At 36.5% G+C, this 19484-nt stretch overlaps 1 protein-coding gene across 1 annotated transcript; it reads left to right on the top strand.

Moving 5' to 3' along the window:
• The first annotated feature begins 8600 nt into the window (after nucleotides 1-8600).
• Nucleotides 8601-19013, top strand: GMNC (geminin coiled-coil domain containing). Its single transcript, XM_020905244.2, has 5 exons — nucleotides 8601-8852; nucleotides 10417-10591; nucleotides 12271-12359; nucleotides 13214-13330; nucleotides 14803-19013. The coding sequence occupies exons 1-5, from the start codon at nucleotides 8658-8660 to the stop codon at nucleotides 15418-15420; spliced, it is 1194 nt and encodes a 397-aa protein (XP_020760903.2). The 5' UTR covers nucleotides 8601-8657; the 3' UTR covers nucleotides 15421-19013.
• The last annotated feature ends 471 nt before the right edge of the window (nucleotides 19014-19484 follow it).

The following is a 19484-nucleotide window of genomic DNA, read 5'->3' on the forward strand; positions in this document are numbered from 1 at the left end:
TTCTCAGGATGTGTAGGGACCCTGAGATTGAAGGAAAAGATGCTAAAGGAATGGGGATTGGCAGCGACCCTTCCCTACAACCAACATTTTCAGCAGCTGCCACCCTCTTGCCATATTCCAAATCACCCTTGGCCCAATGGAAGTTCAAATAAGTCACAGCAGAACTCTAAATCTCTATTCTTTATCCCTGTAAAGATATACATGGAAATTAATTACAAATATTTTTAATCTCAAAATCCTGTTGAATTGTAAATTCTCAATATTGGAAATAATTTTAAAAAGCATATCTTCTTAGTATTACCAGGGTATGAATGAAAAATAAAAAAATCTGAGATTACTGGTAATCTGGCCCTTCTTTGAATTTTTCTAGTGACCAAGAGCTCACTACTCACAAAGTATCTTGTTCTATCTTTACATAATACTGAGTGTTAGAATGTCTTTCTTTTTTAAACTGAAATCTTCTAACTTATTAATTCTACCTATTGGCACTAGTTCTATTTAATCTCTTTAATATTTTGTTTTCATTTAAATATTATAATAATTAATTTTCTTCTTTTGTATATTTAAGAAAGACCCAAACCTTCTTATATTTTGTGATGTTTTATTTTAGTATCAAAGCCTCACTAAGTCTTTGTAAATTTTGGCATTTTGGAGCAATGCAGTATAAATAAAATAAATAAAGTGCCTATTTTGTTGTAAAGCATTTTTGTCCTCTCTGTAGACTTGTACAATTTTTAAAATAGCTTTGAAGCTGTGGAAAGACAAGAAATAAAGAATCTTTCTGTCCCTACTTCCTCCTTCATTCTACAAATTTGGATTCAAATAAAAACAAGTGAAATACTTAGTTTAATCAATACACACACAGATATTATCTATTACTACTGTTAAAGTTGCTTTAATTTTAAATATGATAAATTTTATACCCCAAAAAGTTATCACTAGTGATTTTCCCCTTACTTTTTTGATTGTATGAATATACTTGTATTATCCTAATAGTTAACATAATGCTGTTTGTCGATGTCTGTAACACTTTTCCAAAAATATTTTCTATGAATACATAGTCCATGCTATAAACATACATGGGCTCTATTTATTTAAAGTCCTTTCAAAAGAAATTTATTGAAAGAGTCTCTTATTGGACATTTAGAAAGTTTTTACAGTGTTTATTATACCAGTATGATAATCAAAGTGGTATATTATTTTTGATCAAATTTACTCCTTTTATAATGTGATAATTTTGTGCTGCTTATCTAAAAGATATAGATATTTTATTTATTTATTTTTTATATTATTCATTTATTTGGCTGTACCAGATCTTAGTTGCAGCATGTGGGATCTAATTCCCTGACCAGGGATCAAACCTGGGCCCCCTGCACTGGGAGCTCAGTCTTAACCACTGGACCAGCAGGGAAGTCCCAATATGGATATTTTAAAGTTCTTAAAATATACATATATGGCTGACTTCATATAATTTTTTTCTGATTGCTTACATTTTATTAGAAAGCATAGAATTTGTGTGTGTGTGCCTATATACGCGAGGCAGTAAATAACTATCCTTTCTTTCTTTCTTGAGCTAAAAACAAGCTATAGACACAAAAAGGCAGGTATGTGAAATAAAAGTTACCTTTATCACTTGTAAAAAAGAAGCTTGATTGTCAAATATGACTGAAGTATTTATAGTTTTAATAGACTTCCTAGTAGTTATTTGCCCTATCATGGTGACACTGACCAGCCACACACACTTCCATTTGGGATGGAATCATCCCTTCTTCCTTTCCTCAAAGGAAGCAGAAATAGTATGTGTTATGTAGATGCTGACATAAATGTGGGTAATTCATTTCCTTTCCTTTCTCCAATCTCACCAATCAAATAACTCTCTTCTCATGGAAACAGCAGCCCTTTATAGAAAAGTGAAAGAGGAGTACAAGTCTTTGTTTACCAACACCTTTTTCACTTCACTCTGTAAGTATTTCAAGGCAATGGACTTCATTAATTCTGTCAGATACATGCATATATTAATATATATATAGGCAAACATATAAACACGTTCATTTATATACATGTAAATAGATACATACTAAAGAATACTCAAGAATGGTTGCTAGTAATTTTTTTTAAAAGACGAAAGTTCTGCAATATGCAACTTGAGTTCTTACCAGTTGTGTTCTTGGACAATAAACTATATTTTTTAAGAGCTTGGTCAATTCACCTGTTTGTGTTATGATATCCTCTCACCTTTAAATGAAGCTATGAAAACTTACTGTATTTAAGATTATTAGCTAATTTGGTCATGCAGTGCTAATACTGCTGCTCCAGAGGCAGAGAGCACGAAGGTTTCTGTTTGGATGAAGCAAAACCAGATTATTTGTACATCACGGCCCTCTATTTATACATTCACAGAGGATTTTGAAGTTTTACTTTATTGTTGTCATGGTACCTTATTCATAGTCTAATGCTTCTGTTTATTCACTTAAGTGTTATTTAGCATTATTAATTACATCACCAACTCAATGAACATGAGTTTGAGCAAACTCCGGGAGATAGTGAAGGACAGGGATGCCTGGCGTGTTACAGTTCATGGGGTCACAGAGTTGGATGCAACTTAGCAACTGAACAACAACAATTTCATTATTCTCTGTATTTTCCTCAGATTGTTTTTGAATGTATAAATGCTTCCACTAACTAGAGGTTGGCATTATGCTTTCATTTAATAATAAAAAAAAGTGGAAAAAAGTTTGACTAGAGACATCCAAATCTGATTATTACAAATTTCAAAGTAAACTTCTTTGATTGTAAATAATGTGATTTTGCCACAAATTATTGGGTCAAAAAAAAATTCAGCTAACATTTTCTGGATTTTTATGGATTACAAAAATAGATGGGACTATAACTTCACTTTAGCTTAATATTTTATATCTAGGCATATATTTTTGTCTTCTTTCCATGGAAAATGTTGTATTATTTCAGATTCTTCATTCCAGGGCAGAAGGAGTCTGGTCCTGGTTGTCCTGTTTTGCTATTACACTCTGAACTAAACTTTTTGAAGAAACCAGTCAGTGATATCCTTATTTTTATTCTCATTAGGATAAAATTAGATGCCACAATCCATGCTAATGCACCTTTCAGTTCTTTAATGCCCAGTCAGCAATCCAGCCACTAACCTCAAGAACAAAAATCCGTAAGAGAGATTGAAGGAGCAGCAAAGATACTGAAGTCTAATTTATGAAAGTACTAAGGTTCCTGAAGCAGAAACCCAGTTTATTTCAGGTTAGAATGGATCAGCATATCTCTGATACATAATAATCATAATAATTCACTATTTCCATGATTTACTAATGTGATTGGAGTGAAGAAATGATGGGTAGAGTTGCATTTGTTTTGTGTCATTTATGATTCCACATTTCTAATCTTTCTGTTAATGCAAATAGCTTTCACTGCTCATGTATTTTTACAGTAGTGTTGAGATTACCTTATTCCAATTTGATGAGAGTGGTCGTCACAGAGCACAGTACACCAAAGCACAATGAGTTAAAGCCTTGGGAGACAGCACTGCCTCCAGGCCTCATAGTGACTTGACAGGGCCTGGGAGGAATGGGATATTTGTTCACAAATATTATTTTCTGAAGTGTTATGTTAGGAAAAAAAATCAGAAAAAGAAATATTACAGAATATAAAAGGGGTTTGCTTCACTTTACACAGTGAATATTGCATTCACTTGCTAGGTAGCCTTCATTATGAAGTAAAAGGTTGATATTTGAAAGATTTGTGAATATTATTATAGTATATGATGGTTCTTAATACAATCCAATACAATTGAAAAATTAAGCAGTCACTCAATGAGTCAATAAATAAAGGTCTAAAGCTGGTTATAAAGCTATTGGAATAAATTCTGGCTGAAACATCCACTAAAATAGTGTCATATATCTCCGTTCTCCTGTCTCCTCATTCTACATAGCACTAGTCTGAGTCAGGCCTGTATAGAACATTGCACTCTATAATTTGTCTTTTCTGGCTAACAACCTGATACTAGCAGTTGACTCTCTTTTGTATACTCTTTGTTCATGTAGAGATAGCTTTTACCAAGGCATAAGTTATTGTGTGAGCTTCTTAGATGGTTCCGTGGATAAAGAATGTGCCTGCAATGCAGGAGACACGGGTTCTATCCCTGGGTTGGGAAGATACCCTGTAGAAGGGCATAGCAACCCACTCCAGTATTCTTGCCTGGAGAATCCCATGGACAGAGGAGCCTGGCGGACTACAGCCCGTGGGGTCGCAAAGAGTCAAATGTCGACTGAAGTGGCTGAGCACGCATGCATGCAAGCTATTGCATATGTGATGCTTACTAGAAGCTATGCTGGGTAAGTGGTGGGTGAACAGAAGGCAAGATTCTGTCCATGTTGACATGACTGATTTCTGTGTATCGCTCTGGAGGAGTGATATTCAACATTAATACTAAATATGTCATGTTTCTCCAGGCATGCTGAAATAAAACATTCAAATGTTAAATCTCCTACTGTAAATCAGTTACTGCATTGAATTTTCTCTAAGGGTTTTGCTTTTTTTTTTTTTTTAACCTATATGTGAAAGCAGGCACAGTATCTTTCTATTCCCTGGAGACTTAGCTATAAAACCTATAGGGAAAGGTTATATTTTACAGTGAATTTTTAAATTGTTCTCTTATTATACATGCTACTGAATTCATTAAAGTGTTAGTCTGAATTCACTAACGAGGTAGTCAAATAAAGAGTCCTCCGGGGGTGAAATAAAAGAACATTCCATATGCCAATCTATTTATCTCCTTGGCCCACCTCTGATCATACTCTCTCTCTCTCTTTTTTTTTTTTGCCTGCAGACTTGGTTTGTGTGTGGATCAAATTCCCTTCTATTTTGTTATATTGTCACTCTGGCAGGAGGCAGTGCCCTGATTCAACAACTGGGCTATTATTAGCCACCTTCCTTTTAACACTATCCCTTCAGCCACTATACAAAAGGTAGTTTTAAGCTGATCTTATTTTCCATTGAAGAAAAAAAATCCACATGGGTGGCAGTCACTAAGGAAGGTGCACCTTCTTTCATACTTATAAACAAAAAATGGCCAAAGGATTTCACACTGCTGTTGAATTGATTCATTAAAAAAAATAATCAAACAATAAGGCTTATGTCTAAGCTGCTGCTGCTGCTGCTAAGTCACTTCAGTCGTGTCCGACTCTATGTGACCCCATAGACGGCAGCCCACCAGGCTCCCCCGTCCCTGGGATTCTCTAGCAAGAACACTGGGGTGGGTTGCCATTTCCTTCTCCAATGCATGAAAGTGAAAAGTGACAGTGAAGTGGCTCAGTTGTGTCCGACTCTTAGGGACCCCATGGACTGCAGCCCACGGGATTTTCCAGGCAAGAGTACTGGAGTGGGGTGTCATTGCCTTCTCCAAAATCTAAGCAGTAGACCTTAAATAAAAACATGAGCTTAAGTCAGACCTTAAGAATTTGGAAATATTTCCTAGTAGTTGATGATTTCAGGAAAGCTTTATCTTCTGATTTATATTAAACTGTCAATAGCTCTTCACTGTTTAAAGATTCTCTGCCATCACATACACTCCCACGTCACTAAGCTAAATTAGTTAAGGATTTATGAAATATTTTTGTGATGAAAATCAATCAAAATTAATCAATTGGTTTTGATCAATCAAAATCAATCAAAATTTTCTAAAGATCAAATTGAAAAAATATTTCTACTCCTCAAAAAAAAAAAGACCTGGGAATTTTACAAATATAGTTCATATTTTTATTTATTTTTAGTAGGCAAGGCAGTACAGCTTATGTGTTCAAAAAGTCTTCTATACCTAACAATAATAATAGGTCCAAATCATGATTTAGGTAGTGAATTAGGGATTTTCAAGCCATTAGTAATCAGGTTTTTAACAAACCTCTCAAGTAGGTACTTTCTTAATTCACCAGAGGAGCTAACTGAGGATTTGGAGACCATAATATAGCCTCAGCTGACTCAGTCTCAGAAGATAGAGCAGGAATTTGAATGCAGGTATATTTGGATGTAAACAAAGGTCTGCCCTTTATGTCATTCCGTATTTGCTTAGGGCTTCTCAGGTGGTGCTAGTGGTGAAGAGCCCATCTGCCAATGCAGGAGATCTAAGAGACACAGGTTCAATTCCTGGGTCAGGAAGATCCCCTGTAGAAGGGTATGACAACCCACTACAGTATTCTTGCCTGAAGAATCCCATGGACAGAGGAGTCTGATGGGCTATATAGTTCATGAGATCACAAAGAGTTGGACATGACTGAAGCAACTTACCACACACACATGCATGCTTACTTATCTATTTGTATCATTTTTGTAGTCAAGAAATTGTATCTTCCAAAGGCTTAAATGTCTTATTTATGAGAGTTTCCCAAAGCAAAACAACTCCCTCCTCCTTTTTCTTGTCCCTGGTGCTCACTGCAAAGCTCATTAGGATCTTATTTGCTCTGAAGAAGATCACTGATTCTTACCACCTAAATGGATTTTGGTCTATTTTCCCCATCATGTCAGGGGCACATTGCCAGGGCATCCTTGCCCTTCATGCAGCAAGAGCAGACAGGAGACCACCGTCTCACATCACTGTCTGAGATGAGTCCTGTTGAGTGACTCTGGCAATATCTTTCAGGGAGTGATTCTCAAACCTGGTATTAGTCACTTAAAAAGGCTTGTGAATCAACAGTGTTAGAAAAACAGAAAGAGACTCTACTGAATCTGGCACCTTCTTCCATTTTTTTTTTTTTTTTAATTTTGGACGCAGAACTTAATGAGCATCTGCTATATGTTTTGTGTGCATGTGTGTGCTAAGTTGCTTCAGTTGTGTCCAGGTCTTTGCAACCCTTTGGACTGATCCTGCCAAGTTCCTCTGTCCATGGGATTCTCCAGGCAAGACTGGAGTGGGTTGCTATGGCCTCCTCCAGGGGTTCTTCCCAACCTAGGGATCGAACCCGCATCTCCTACATCTTCTGCAGGCGATTCTTTACCATGGAGCCACCATGGAAACCCCTGTTATATGTTAGTTACTGCTAAATGCTTGTATGGTAAATACAAGGCAGAATGAATAAAGGTCAAAACTAGTTTAAAGAAAGGATTTTGCAAATCAGAATCAGAACTTTTTTCAGTTCCTTCACTATGTCTGTATTAGTCTGCTAGGGTTTCCATAACACAAACCACAGACTGGATGGGTTAAATGACAGAAATTTATTTTCTCACAATTCTAAAGGCTGCAAATCCAAAAATCAGGATGTCAGTGGGTTTCTTGATTTCTCCTGAGACCACACTCCTTGACATGCAGGTGGCCGCCTTTTCTCTGTGTCCTCTTGGGTCATTTCTCTGTGCATGCCATCTTTGGTGTCTCTTCCTTTCCTTATGACCCTGGACCTATAAGATTAGACTGCCACCTTCATGACTTCTTAACCTTCATGAGGTTAAGAAAGCTTTAGAGGCTTTATCTTCTAATTCATTGAGGGTTAGGGATTCAGCACATATAAAATTGAGAGGAACACAATTCAATCCATAAAAAATGCCCATTACATAAATGGCCATTAATGTACAGTAGAAAGAAGTCAAAGAGAGTCAGAAACTATAATTATGATAATTAGCATGGATGCTGGAGCCAGAAGTTCAAATCTCTAGCCTGCCACTTTCTAATTGTGTAAACATTGGTCAAATTTAACTTCAGTGCTTCATTCACTATCTTTTTAAACAGGGACAACAAGAGTATTGACTTCCTGGGTTATTACAGATGAAACAGGAGTTGATTCTTAGTGGTAGATGAATAGTTTTAAAAGTGGCATTATTCGTTTTTCTCCTCTGAATATAACATCATAGGAACTGTGAAAATAAAATGCAAGAGGAAAAATGGCAGAAATAAAACACTCTAATTGAGAAATATTAGCACACTAAATTTTCTTTATTATATTAATTTAGTCTATATAAGAGTAGTTGTGAAGAAAGACCAACACAGAGACACAGTTGAGACTCCTAAATTTATAGCTTAATTCATTTTTTATTCAGCACTCATTACATGTTAGAAATTGTTCCGGGAGTTTAGGAGACAGCAGTGAACAAAATAGTCAGAAACGGCTATTCCCCTGAAGCTTACTTTCTAGAATGAATATAGATCACCTCCACATTTCACACCCACTTCAGAAGCTGGAGAAAATGAGACATATTTAATAGTAGGAAAAAGTCAATCAGTCAGCAACGTCATACAGCAAGTTAATATTCACCGAGCAGCCAGAGAATACCCAGGAGCACTATTCACCTGGGAGTTGGAAGGCTTCCCCAAGTGCTGCTCTGATGCCTGAGAAGCTGGTGTGGGCTTTTCTGACAACACGCTCTGGCTCTGGGGCCAACCTGTGCGCCCCGCCCAGCCCGGCAGCTGCAAACCCTCTCGGGCAGGAGCTGGTGCGCCCCATCGGTCAGGGCGGCGCCGTCACCGCGGCTCCTGATGCCCGGGCCAGTGGGCCGCGCAGCGAGCCCGCATCCGCGCGGATTTTGAAGCCGCGTTGCACACACGGAGCGCCGCGGGCCCGCCGTGAACACACTGCCCGGAACCCCGAGCCGTTGATCCTGGGTCTGGGGAGCAGGTCGCCGAGAGTGCCAGTGACCTTGGCTTTGGCTGGATGTCTCCTGACCCACGTCACCAGCCTGACAGCCTCGCACCAAATCAGAGGGCGGCGCTCGTCACCGGGAGCTCCTGCAGATTAGAACTCGCCTCTCCTAGCTCCTCCCCTCAGTCCCATTTAAAGCTCCCACCCGCTTATCCGAAAATTAAGAGTGGGCTGAGTTTCCTCAGTGCCTTCTTCCAGGGCAAGATGGTAAGTGAGGAGCTGGCATTAGCTAGTTCCCTGGCGAAACCGGGGGCGCTCAGAGAGCCAGAAAGCTTTGCCTTTAGTGTTTCTTCCACCTTGGAAACAAGATTTCTCTGCTACCTGCCAATTAAAACAGGTCTTCTTTGCTGCTCCATCTCCCCTTTCCTCTCCCCTATCTTCTCTTGGCTTGCTATGTCTGCCTCTCTGTCTCTTTCATTCTCAACCTCTCTCATCCCTTTGTCCTTTATTTCTATTCTGGACGTTCTCCCAACCGTTTCTTTACACCTGCACTCACTTTTCATTCCACCTCTTCCTCTGGATTATGCACATATTTGCAAACACTTGAACTTGAGGCTAGGGGTACTTGGGGTTTGTTTTCTTCTCAGGTGTCAATTGCATAATAGCACAGCTCTGATTCCAATAATAACCTCAGGGAAAGAGCCTGCAAACATGCCTTTAGAATAAAAGAAAATAGCACTTAATAAACCTTTGGCCGAATTTCTTTGGTCTGCAATGCCCACGCTGGACTTGCTTCAAGACTGGACTTTTTCAAAACTTAACTTATTGGGAATGTTAACAGAGTATGAGTTAATTGACTTAACTTTCTTTTTTCCTCTTATTTGTTTTCTCTCTGTTTATGCTATGCCCAAGAAAGTTCACAAGTCAACAAAAGACTTGTCGTGGTCAAAAAGAGTTTGTCCAAAGCTAGGCTCTGATTAAATGAATGGCTTTTACCTGATTAAACATTGACAAATAATTAGGAATGGTCTGTTGTACAAATTAACCCAGGGAGGCTGCATACCTGCCCCTGACTGGACATCTGGAAAGACTGTGTGTTTGAGGTTGGAGGAGGCAGGGGCAGGAGGGTGTTCACTAGCTCAGAACACAGTAGAGAATACATGGCAGACAGTTAGTGGTGCAAGATAACTTTGGAAAGGCATTGAGACTTGGTGATGGAGAGACATACATAGAGCTTGCTGTCTTTTCCTAACTAACCTATTTCAAGAGGATCCAGGAGCATTTAAAGTCAGAGGAAAGAGGAAGGGCGGAATGGAGCAAGTTTATGATTCAGAAACTAAAATTTAAAAGTTAGGGTGATTGGTATGTTCTGTCCATTCCAGCCCTAGCATTCTAAGTTTTTTAAGGTTATTAGAAATATAACTAAGATATTTGCAAGAAAGAGTCAAATAGTTCTTACATGATTCATTCGTTAAGTAGAATTTCTTTTGCTTAGATCTTGGGTAGCCTGTTAGATGACTGAGGCATAGCAACAGAGAATATTCCTGGATATTTACAAATTTGGTCCATCCAATACTAGCCTGTTCTATGCTGAGGGGACCTACAGGAAGTACTGGATGAACCAAGAAGCTGATTCCTTTCTAGTAATTATATTTGGATCACTCAAAATTAATCTGGGATCTATACTTAGCATCTTTATTGGTTTTTATTCACTGCATGTATTTTCTGCTTCTTTCTCCCACTCTTTTCCCCCTCTGAATGCCCATCACCGCATCTCTTGGGACAACCCCCCATCCCCACCCCCAACCAACCTACATACTGAATTTTACAGAACACCGTTCTGCCTTGCCAAGACCAGTGCTTTGTAGGAGGCCAGAGCTATAATTGTCCGTATTCCACTACAACGTCAGAATCTAGTGTTGACGTTTCCACGGAGACTTGGGTCTCTTTCTGGGCTGCTGGTCTCCTGGACAACAGAGAGCCCCAACAGGCACCACAGACACAGGGTAAGTTCTGCTCTTCTGCTTTGCCGGTAGATCTGAAGCCCTTCCCCAGTACTCACAGTTGCAAGGCATTGTGGGCTGGAACTCTAGAAGAAGGAATGATAGGTAAGGTTTAAGAAAGCCTAAGACTCCTATATTTTGCAGCCCAAATAACTTGCTTTTTTTGTACTTGCCAAATAGTGAATATGGGATTCTACTCCTTGCCCACTGGATAATGTGTATTTCTTCCATACTATACTATATATGAAGTATACAATGTATACTTTACAGTTCTTGGAGATTTCCAAGTCATTGAGAACGTTTAGGTCTAGGTCAAAGTTATATGAACAATACTAGTGAAAGCTTTGGGAATTAAGATACTAGTTAGAAGTTTTTTGTTGTGGTGGGTTTTTTTTTTGTTTGTTTGTTTGTTTGTTTTTGTTTTAATTAAGGAATATTTCCCTGGGAATGAGAGAGAAGCAAGCAAAACTACTAACTTAATCTTTTATTTCAAAAAGAAAATTCTATGAATAGTGCCTTTTAAATGGAAAAAAAAGTCCCATTTTGCCTAAAGAAGACTTCAACTTTGGAGCAGAACATAACTTTTATGGGAAATGACATTAATTTTGCCACAGGGCTTGGTAAACAGTGTTTATAAATATGAAACAAATTTTCTGTATTAACACTCAAGTTTCTGGAATAACTATAAGACACCTCAGAATTCTTTATCTGTAGTGCTATTTCTACTACATGAATTTGTTGGATTTGAAGAAAGACGCAAGCAAAAAGCCCCCAATTTTTGAAACACACTTAGTGTCTGGAAGGGAATTACTTAATTTTAGCTTTCTATCACAAGAAACAAAGAAAACAGAATACCCAAGATTATGAAACCAGAGACTGTAAAAACTTTTATTCCTATCTTGTTGTCCATCATTCCAATTTAATAAAAACTATTTCAGTCATATTTTAGTTAGAGGTGATCAAGATTCCAAACTGTACTAAATCAGGAAAAGAAAATAAAAGTAAACTAACTTAGCATGCCCAAGCAGTCTTATTGGTAGGCATAATTTGCTGTCAAACATGAAAAAACAAAAACTTTGAAAAAGCATAAAACATACAGGTAACGACATTTGACATATATGAGTTTTAGTACAGTTTTGAGATTTTCATTGAGTTCTTCAGAGAGAGAAGTTCAAATTATTTTTAAATAGAAAGTGCTATTCCATAAAATTCTGAATAGATACTCTCCATCAGACTTCACTGATAGGCAGAGATTCTCATCTGGGAAAAAAATGGTAACATCAAAAATAGGATTTGATTCTAGAGACAAACACTATATTACCTAAGCACTACAGCTTAGAAAATAAGATAAAAGCTTAGAAAACATAGTGGAATTGCAATGTAGGCCTAATTGAGGGTGGGGCCAATAAATATTTGCATGAATTAGTAATGCAGATAGGAACTCTTATCTCCTGAAAATTGACCTCTGTAGACACTTGCAGATAGTTTTTAAATATTTGTCTTTCATAGCATTCCTGCCCCTTCTGAAAACTTTAAATATGTCATTTTCCCATGTGAAGGCAATGGCTAACTTCAGAAAGGTAATTGAACTTACTGCCTTTCTGAAATCCTTTGGTTAGTTCTTTATTACACAAAAACTGCATTTGTATTTTCTCAGTTATCTGTTTTGTGTTTTCACATAGAACCATCAGGTGACTCGAATTTCCCTGTTCCTAATTTGTGTTCATGGGAAGAGGCTCAGCTTTCCTCTCAGCTCTACAGGAATAAGCAGGTACGTATAGATAATCAGAACATTGAAATCAGCCATGTTCCAAGTAGTTCATTCTCAACATCATCCCTTAGTGTCACGTGGCTTCCATGGAGAAGTCAAAGTGAAGTGATCAATGTGACAGAAAATAACAAAACCAAAACCCTCCAGAAAGACTTGCAGTCAAGCCCTAAGCTCTTACATGTTAGCTATATGACCTCTTGCATCTTCTTTTTCTTTAATCTGTGAAATGGAGATATTTGTACTGCCTACGTCAGAGGGCTGGTGGAAAGGTCAAATGATATAATGAGTGTAATAGTATTTTTGAGTCATAAATAGCTCATCACTTAGAGCAGAGAAGATGACTGTAAAAATTCTTACAAAGATTGCTTAATTTTCCATATTTTGTTTGTTGTTATTTCTGAGAGTAATTTAATCTTGTGGACATACAAACAGATTGATCTGAGATGGAGGGAATCCAACCCATATTATGTTTTCTTTCTTCTTTTTTTTTAACATGCAAGAAAGAAACTCAGTGAAACCTTTCTAAACACTGTTTTCTATATTTAAACAGTTGCACGCAGCTCATTTACCTACATACCTTCTTGATCTCCTTGTGGTCACAATTTTAAAAGTCATATAATCTCTCCAAACACTTTGCAAAGAATAAAAAAAATTCAGAGCAAAAGCTGAACAATCAGGTAGTAGCTGGGTGTAGATTGAATTTGCGCCTTGGAGGACAAGGGCTCCCTGAGATTGTGTTCAGAAAACAAACAGAATAATAATCAAGTTTAAGTAGGTTAAGGATCAGTGGTATTATTATAAGGTTACAAAGTCAATATACTGGGGCAGCCATCACCATTGTCTGCTTTTTGCAGCTCCAAGATACTCTGGTACAGAAGGAAGAAGAACTTGCTAGGTTACATGAAGAGAATAATCATCTCAGACAATACCTGAATTCTGCTCTAGTTAAATGTCTTGAGGAAAAAGCCAAGGTATGTGACTATCCCCTTTATACAGACAGAGGAGCAATATGAGAAAGAAGACCATTTGGGTAAAAGTCCTTGATTAAATTTAAGAAGTGTATGAAACAATGTGTCTTGAAATTCATCCATCAATAGGATGGATGAATTTTTCTGAAAGAAAAACAGCACTTTCAGAAGAATGTTTATGTCTCATTTCTCTGAAGTATCTAGATTGCAGATTTTAGTCATAATGTTACAAAAGGAGTTTCTAAAGAATCAAAAACCAGTCAAGGGGGTTGCTGAGACAACAGAAATTAATCGTAAAATAGTGAGGTGGGAATTAGATCTGAGAGACACAGATTTCTTTTAATTGTCTGTTTGACTTTAGGTGAATCAGTTTCTCACTTGGGGCCTCATTTAGTTCATTTGTAAGTGGATGGACTAAAAAGATCTTTTAAGAATCTTTCCAGCTCTAAATGTTATAAATATGGCTGGAGTTGAAATCTCTTAACTGACGATTAGACATAGCCAATAACATTAACTTTTAATGAACATTGTGTTCTTACCCTTTAAAATGTTTCTGACTCATGGATAGTTTGCCATTAGTCCCATTTTTAAAATTTTTCCTTTTGAGAGGTTTTGTATTTTTTTATTATCTCTTTGCCATTCTCTTAGTATTATTGTCTTATCATCAATCTTTACCTTACTTCTAGGCAAGCTACATTATTTATCTAATTCAATCATATTGCTTACAACTCTTACCAGATATAACAGTTCAGAGAAGAAAACCCACTATGTTAGTTTCTTTAGAATTCTGTTTGCTTTGTTAAGAAAAGAGAGTATAGCTCAATTATTAGTCCTGGCTCCAATCTTCAGCCACCATTCTGTAATAAAGGACAGTTATCAAAGCATTAAGTGATACTAATTAGGCAATTTTTTCTCTCTTGTTCTCAATTTTGCAAGACTTAGAATAATTTGATACATATCACATGGGAGTGCTATGAAAGTTAATAAAATTAGAGGAAGCGTGTTCCCTAGCATTTTAATCAGTGGTTCAATCTAGATTCAGATGGCTTAGGTTTAAATCTAGGTTGCGCAGTCCTTCGCAAGTCACTAATGTGCTTCTGCCTGTTTCCTCATTAAAGATTTCAATAGCATCTACATAAAATGAGGTCATGCATGTACCTCAGTACATGATAGTTGCTATTATTGTCATAATAACAATAGTCATTACTTCCCTGAACTGAAATTTTAAAGACATCATTTACTTCCTTCAACTTTTAAATGACTAGTACAATAATATGAATTGGAATTTCTAAGTGGTAAGATGTCATCATAGATTTTAACTTAAAGACAGGTTAATCCAATCAGTTTTGCTTTGTATGAGAAAATAAAAATTTATTCAAGTTTTCTAGGGAATTAATGTAACTAGTAAATATTTGACGATAGTAAAGAAAATGATGTTGGGTGATTGACTGTATTTTCAAATACTATTTCCCCAGAAATTGCTGTCATCAGATGAGTTCTCCAAAGCATGTAGAAAATTCAGAAAGGGGAAGAGGAAACCCAAAGAGCAAATATATTTTCCTCCTGAGATTCCCCATCATAAAAATGCCAAGAGAAGCCTTGCTAGTGAATTTGCTAACTGTGGACAACATGGACCCCCTGTGGACCCCTGGGTTCTTCAGACACTGGGGTTAAAAGACCTCAACACCATTGATGACACCTCATCAGCTAACTACAGTGCCCTCTCGTCTCATGCCAGACAGACCACTAGTACATTTCCCCAGTTTCTGGATGAGGCAATTGATTATCCCAATGCCCCTGGGGAAGATCTGCCAATTGACTATGGAGGTGATAGAACAACCCCCTCGCAAGGCACTGCCAGCCACAGTGAAGATTTTCACTTCCTTTCTCACCTTTCAAATCCTCCAGGAGAGCTGCAAACTCTTCCTTACTATACTTCTGATGTATCACCCAATAAGACAGAGATGGCCTTTTCCACATCCTTGAGCCCTCACTGTAATGTGAAAACGCACTCCTTCCACCAGGGACAAGCTTTTGTTCGTCGGGATGAAGAGGGAGGCTGGAAGTTTACCTGGGTCCCTAAGCAGTCTTAGTGACCCCTCTTTTATCACAGAGGACTGCCATGAACTCTGTTTACAAGACCCCTCTTGCACTTGAACCTGACTATGTGGACAACACAAGCTATTGCCCAGACAGTCTCCTGCCACTTTAAATGTCACTCTCAATTACCCACTTAAATCTGCAGGGAATGGCTTCCAAGAATCCATAATGAAACATGCCTGCTCTTCTTTCACCTAAATTTAACTTGTTTACACACCCCCACCTGCTGTTGACTTCCTCCCTTGGCCTTGTACTTGAAAAGGTATTTTCCAATTGCCTGAATATTCCTTTGAGACCTAAATGTGCTGTTCCAATTATAACAAGTCTAACAGCTTTTCTTCTTTCATCAAGCAGTTTAAATGTTCGTTGCCTTCACCTTCTCAGTTTTATTTCTCTCCTGTTCCTCTTCATTTCTAAAAACTGCTTTTGAAATGAGCGTTTTAATTGCTTGAAGTACCTGCTATTAGGCATTCAAATATCTGAGGGTGGGGTTGAAACAAGTATCTTTGCCCATCTCTGTTCCTGAAGACATAATACCGGTATAAGTAATGTTATTTGAGACAGTTCGTTGAGTGTCCCATGGTGGAATTGACATATCTCTTCAAATGCTGTAACTCTACTAATAAGCAACAATGCTGATAAATTAAAAGATAAAAGATATTTAAATTTACTTTCCTAAATTTATCATAGTGTATCAGCTTCTGTGGGCACCTGGCATTGTATCTGCAACCAACATGACTCAAACAAGAACATTTTTTGAGGGACTTGTGGTAAAAGAATAAGTCACTGTGCTGAACTGCTTAGATGCTGATAAACTTCTATTCCTGAAGTTTAGTCTGGCCTAGCCCTGACATTATATTACTCATCCATTCAGTCATTCATGTGTTCATTTTTCATTCATCAATACACCCACAATATTTGTAGAACACCAACTATTGGTGTTGTTGGTGTAGAACACCGACAGTTAGTACCAGGCATAATCTATGGCATAGTGATAAAATGTGAACAAGTTAGACGCTGTGGATACCCTCATGAGACTTAGACCCACTCATCTGCTGTGACCTTGAAAAAGCTACTTCCCTGGTATGAACATTCAGTTTTGTTTTGTTTTTTTGAACATTCAGTTTTATGAGCTATAGGATATAGTCAGACTAGATAATCTCTAACATTCTATAAATCGAGCCTGGGTCCCATCATCTTTATCCTAACACTGTCATCCTAGGGTACTATTCTCTAGTTTTGATTGGCACTGTAGATATGTTGGATGAACTTTTTTATATAAAATTTTTTTTTTAATGTTAGCCATTTGTAGTTAACACTAGAAGTCATTGCTCTGATCACAGTATTCTTTTCCTGGTATGAATCCATTTTGAGTTAAATCAGTCTAATTGTGTGAGAACATGTCTAAAAAATATGGACATTATTTTTCAAATAAGTGTGCATAGATTTAATGGTAATTTTGACATAAAAGATTTCTCTGTCTAGATTAAACATATTCTTCATGCTCATGCTAGTTTTTCTTTCCAACTCCTCAAGCTCCCTATCCTTTCTAGAATATTTTACATTTCAAAGATGTGCACCTATTATTTTGGGGGTGACCAAGCTTCAGTTGACAATAAAACCCACCGTGTTGAATACCTTTCCCATTTTTTCTTTATTCTGCCCTTCATTAAGTTGCCTGTACAGTCAGTGCCTAGTGAGTGAGTGAGTGAGTGAAAGTTGCTCAGTCATGTCTGACTCTTTGCAATCCCATGGACTATACAGTTCATGGAATTCTCCAGGCCAGAGTACTGGAGTGGGTAGCCTTTTCCTTCTCCAGGGGATCAAACCCCAGTCTCCCACATTGCAGGCAGATTCTTCATCAACTGAGCCAAAGGGAATCTCTTCATTAAGTTGCCTGTACAGCCAGTGCCTAAAAGCATGAGTATTCTATTTGGAATTCTTTGCAACTAAGATATATCTTTCATTTTTTTGTTGCTGCTGTTTGGTTTTTGCTTTATTTTGGTGATGTGAAACAAATAATCTTTGTCATTAAGTTTTGCTATCACCCAGTTTTCTCTATAATCCATGAAGGGGAATCAAATATATTAAATACTTTATGATTTAAGAATAAATAGAACACATCCTATTTTCTAAAAACAAAATCCAAAATAAAAAAGTTCCTTTTACATTCTAGAATCTGTTCCCTGTATGGGTGAAATTTATCTCTTTTTAATAACAGGCTTAAGAATTAGAATTGACTGTACTATAGTAGTAGGAATCAATAAAGCAACATAAATATTTTGAAAGTCTAAATGATCAAGCAATAAAACAAAATTGATTAGTCAACAAATAATTATTTTGCATTTTTATGTGCTTTATCATGTGTTAGGTACTATGAGGAAGCATCCAGGCTCAGCACATTTGGTACATAAAACAAAGCCACATAAAATGTGATAGCTTTTAAATGAAACTTGGTCTCAGGCCAGTTTAAAGAAATTACAGCACATTTGTTGTAAATGGTAACTTGCTCTGGCTTATATGGGAGAAAATTACCACTTATTCTCACAATCACATCTATACGTATTTGATATTCACTTGAATTATGTATAGAATATTATTTTGCTGATGTTTAAAAAGTTAGAAATTTTTCTCACCTGAGTATATGTTCTAACGTTATGGTTTTACTATGCCTATCCAGCAAACCAGAGTTAATATTTTACTAATATAAAGTGCAAGATAAAAATGACACTTTTGATTGCAATGAATATTTTTATATTGTGCATAACATTTTCTAAACATTTTCTTCTCCTAGATTTTACGCATACTCATTTGATGTCTGCCTGTTTTGTACAATATATGTGACCAGACCAATATTTTCAGCATTTAGAGTTTATTCTTTATCCAGAACACATTTCCAGTGTTAAGTGGCCTAAAAGGTCAAGTGCTTCTTGTGTACAACACTCTTTACCTAACCTCCCATAAAAATTAGAATCCAGCATCAGTTTTTAATAGTGATAACATTTCCAATGTCCCCTAGTCATCTGAAAATAAATCATATTTGTATCTCATGAGCATCCGGAAAATAAAAGCAATTGCAAAATTTACTTATGCAGGTGACATTTAATGAATGGGAGTGTTTAACATTACAGTGATGCTAAACTATAATTTTGAAAAGTTTGAAGAAAAGAAACTATGTTAATCAATGAAAATAATTTCTCTGGTCTATTTCAAGAAAACAGCAAAAATTTTTTAAAAGCGTGATAAATCAATTCAATAACTGACTTATTAAGTATAGAGTTAATCTGTGATAGTTTTTTGATACATTTATTTCTTGCCTGTAAGTCAAGATGTGTGACTTACATTTGTTTCAGTTTACCAAAAGATTCACATAAATAAATATTAAATGCATCATTAAAAAATTTAATAAACCAAATAAAATTGGTTTATAAGTTACAAATATATGGTATATTTCATAACATATTTGTCATATTTTTGTCTACATTGTTACATGAACATAACCAGACTTCCAGTTATAATTCTTACATTGGATATTCTATAAATGTAAAATACAATTTAACACTTAATATTTGAAATTATTTTCATTAGTTTATGATTGAAAATATTTTTAATTATATGTGTCAATTTTGTAATGAATTTATATCTAATAAATAAATAAATGACAAAAATGGAATCCTACTTTTTTGGCCTTATTTTAGAAAATTTTTCAGTGAATAAGCAACAGGCTAAGAACAAATTATTTTATTCATATCTGCCGTAAGTTTGGCAATAGAAAAATATATATTTTAATTTCCAAATAGTGGTATAACTAATAATTGTCACCCATTTGACAGATGTAGTCTGTGCCAGGCTCTGCAGAAGATATAAGGATGAAATATGTGCTCAACTAACATGGCTATAAATGAGAGACAAACCTTAAGTAAGCTTATTCAAAGCAAGGGAATAATTAGCCTTCATAAGTAAAAGTTTGTGCTTCACATATAGCTGGATCTAAGTGCTCAACCAATATTGTCAGAAACCTGGTTTGGGATCTCAAGGAAAACTGATGATTAGGAAT

The sequence above is a fragment of the Odocoileus virginianus genome, chromosome 4, assembly GCF_023699985.2.
Source record: "Odocoileus virginianus isolate 20LAN1187 ecotype Illinois chromosome 4, Ovbor_1.2, whole genome shotgun sequence".
Lineage (NCBI taxonomy): Eukaryota > Metazoa > Chordata > Mammalia > Artiodactyla > Cervidae > Odocoileus > Odocoileus virginianus.

Coding starts and splice junctions, on each gene's coding strand:
- GMNC (XM_020905244.2), top strand. CDS start 8,658: ATGTCTCCTGACCCACGTCACCAGCCTGACAGCCTCGCACCAAATCAG. Junction 10,592..12,270: donor ACAGGCACCACAGACACAGG/GTAAGTTCTGCT, acceptor GTTTTCACATAG/AACCATCAGGTGACTCGAAT. Junction 13,331..14,802: donor GTCTTGAGGAAAAAGCCAAG/GTATGTGACTAT, acceptor CTATTTCCCCAG/AAATTGCTGTCATCAGATGA.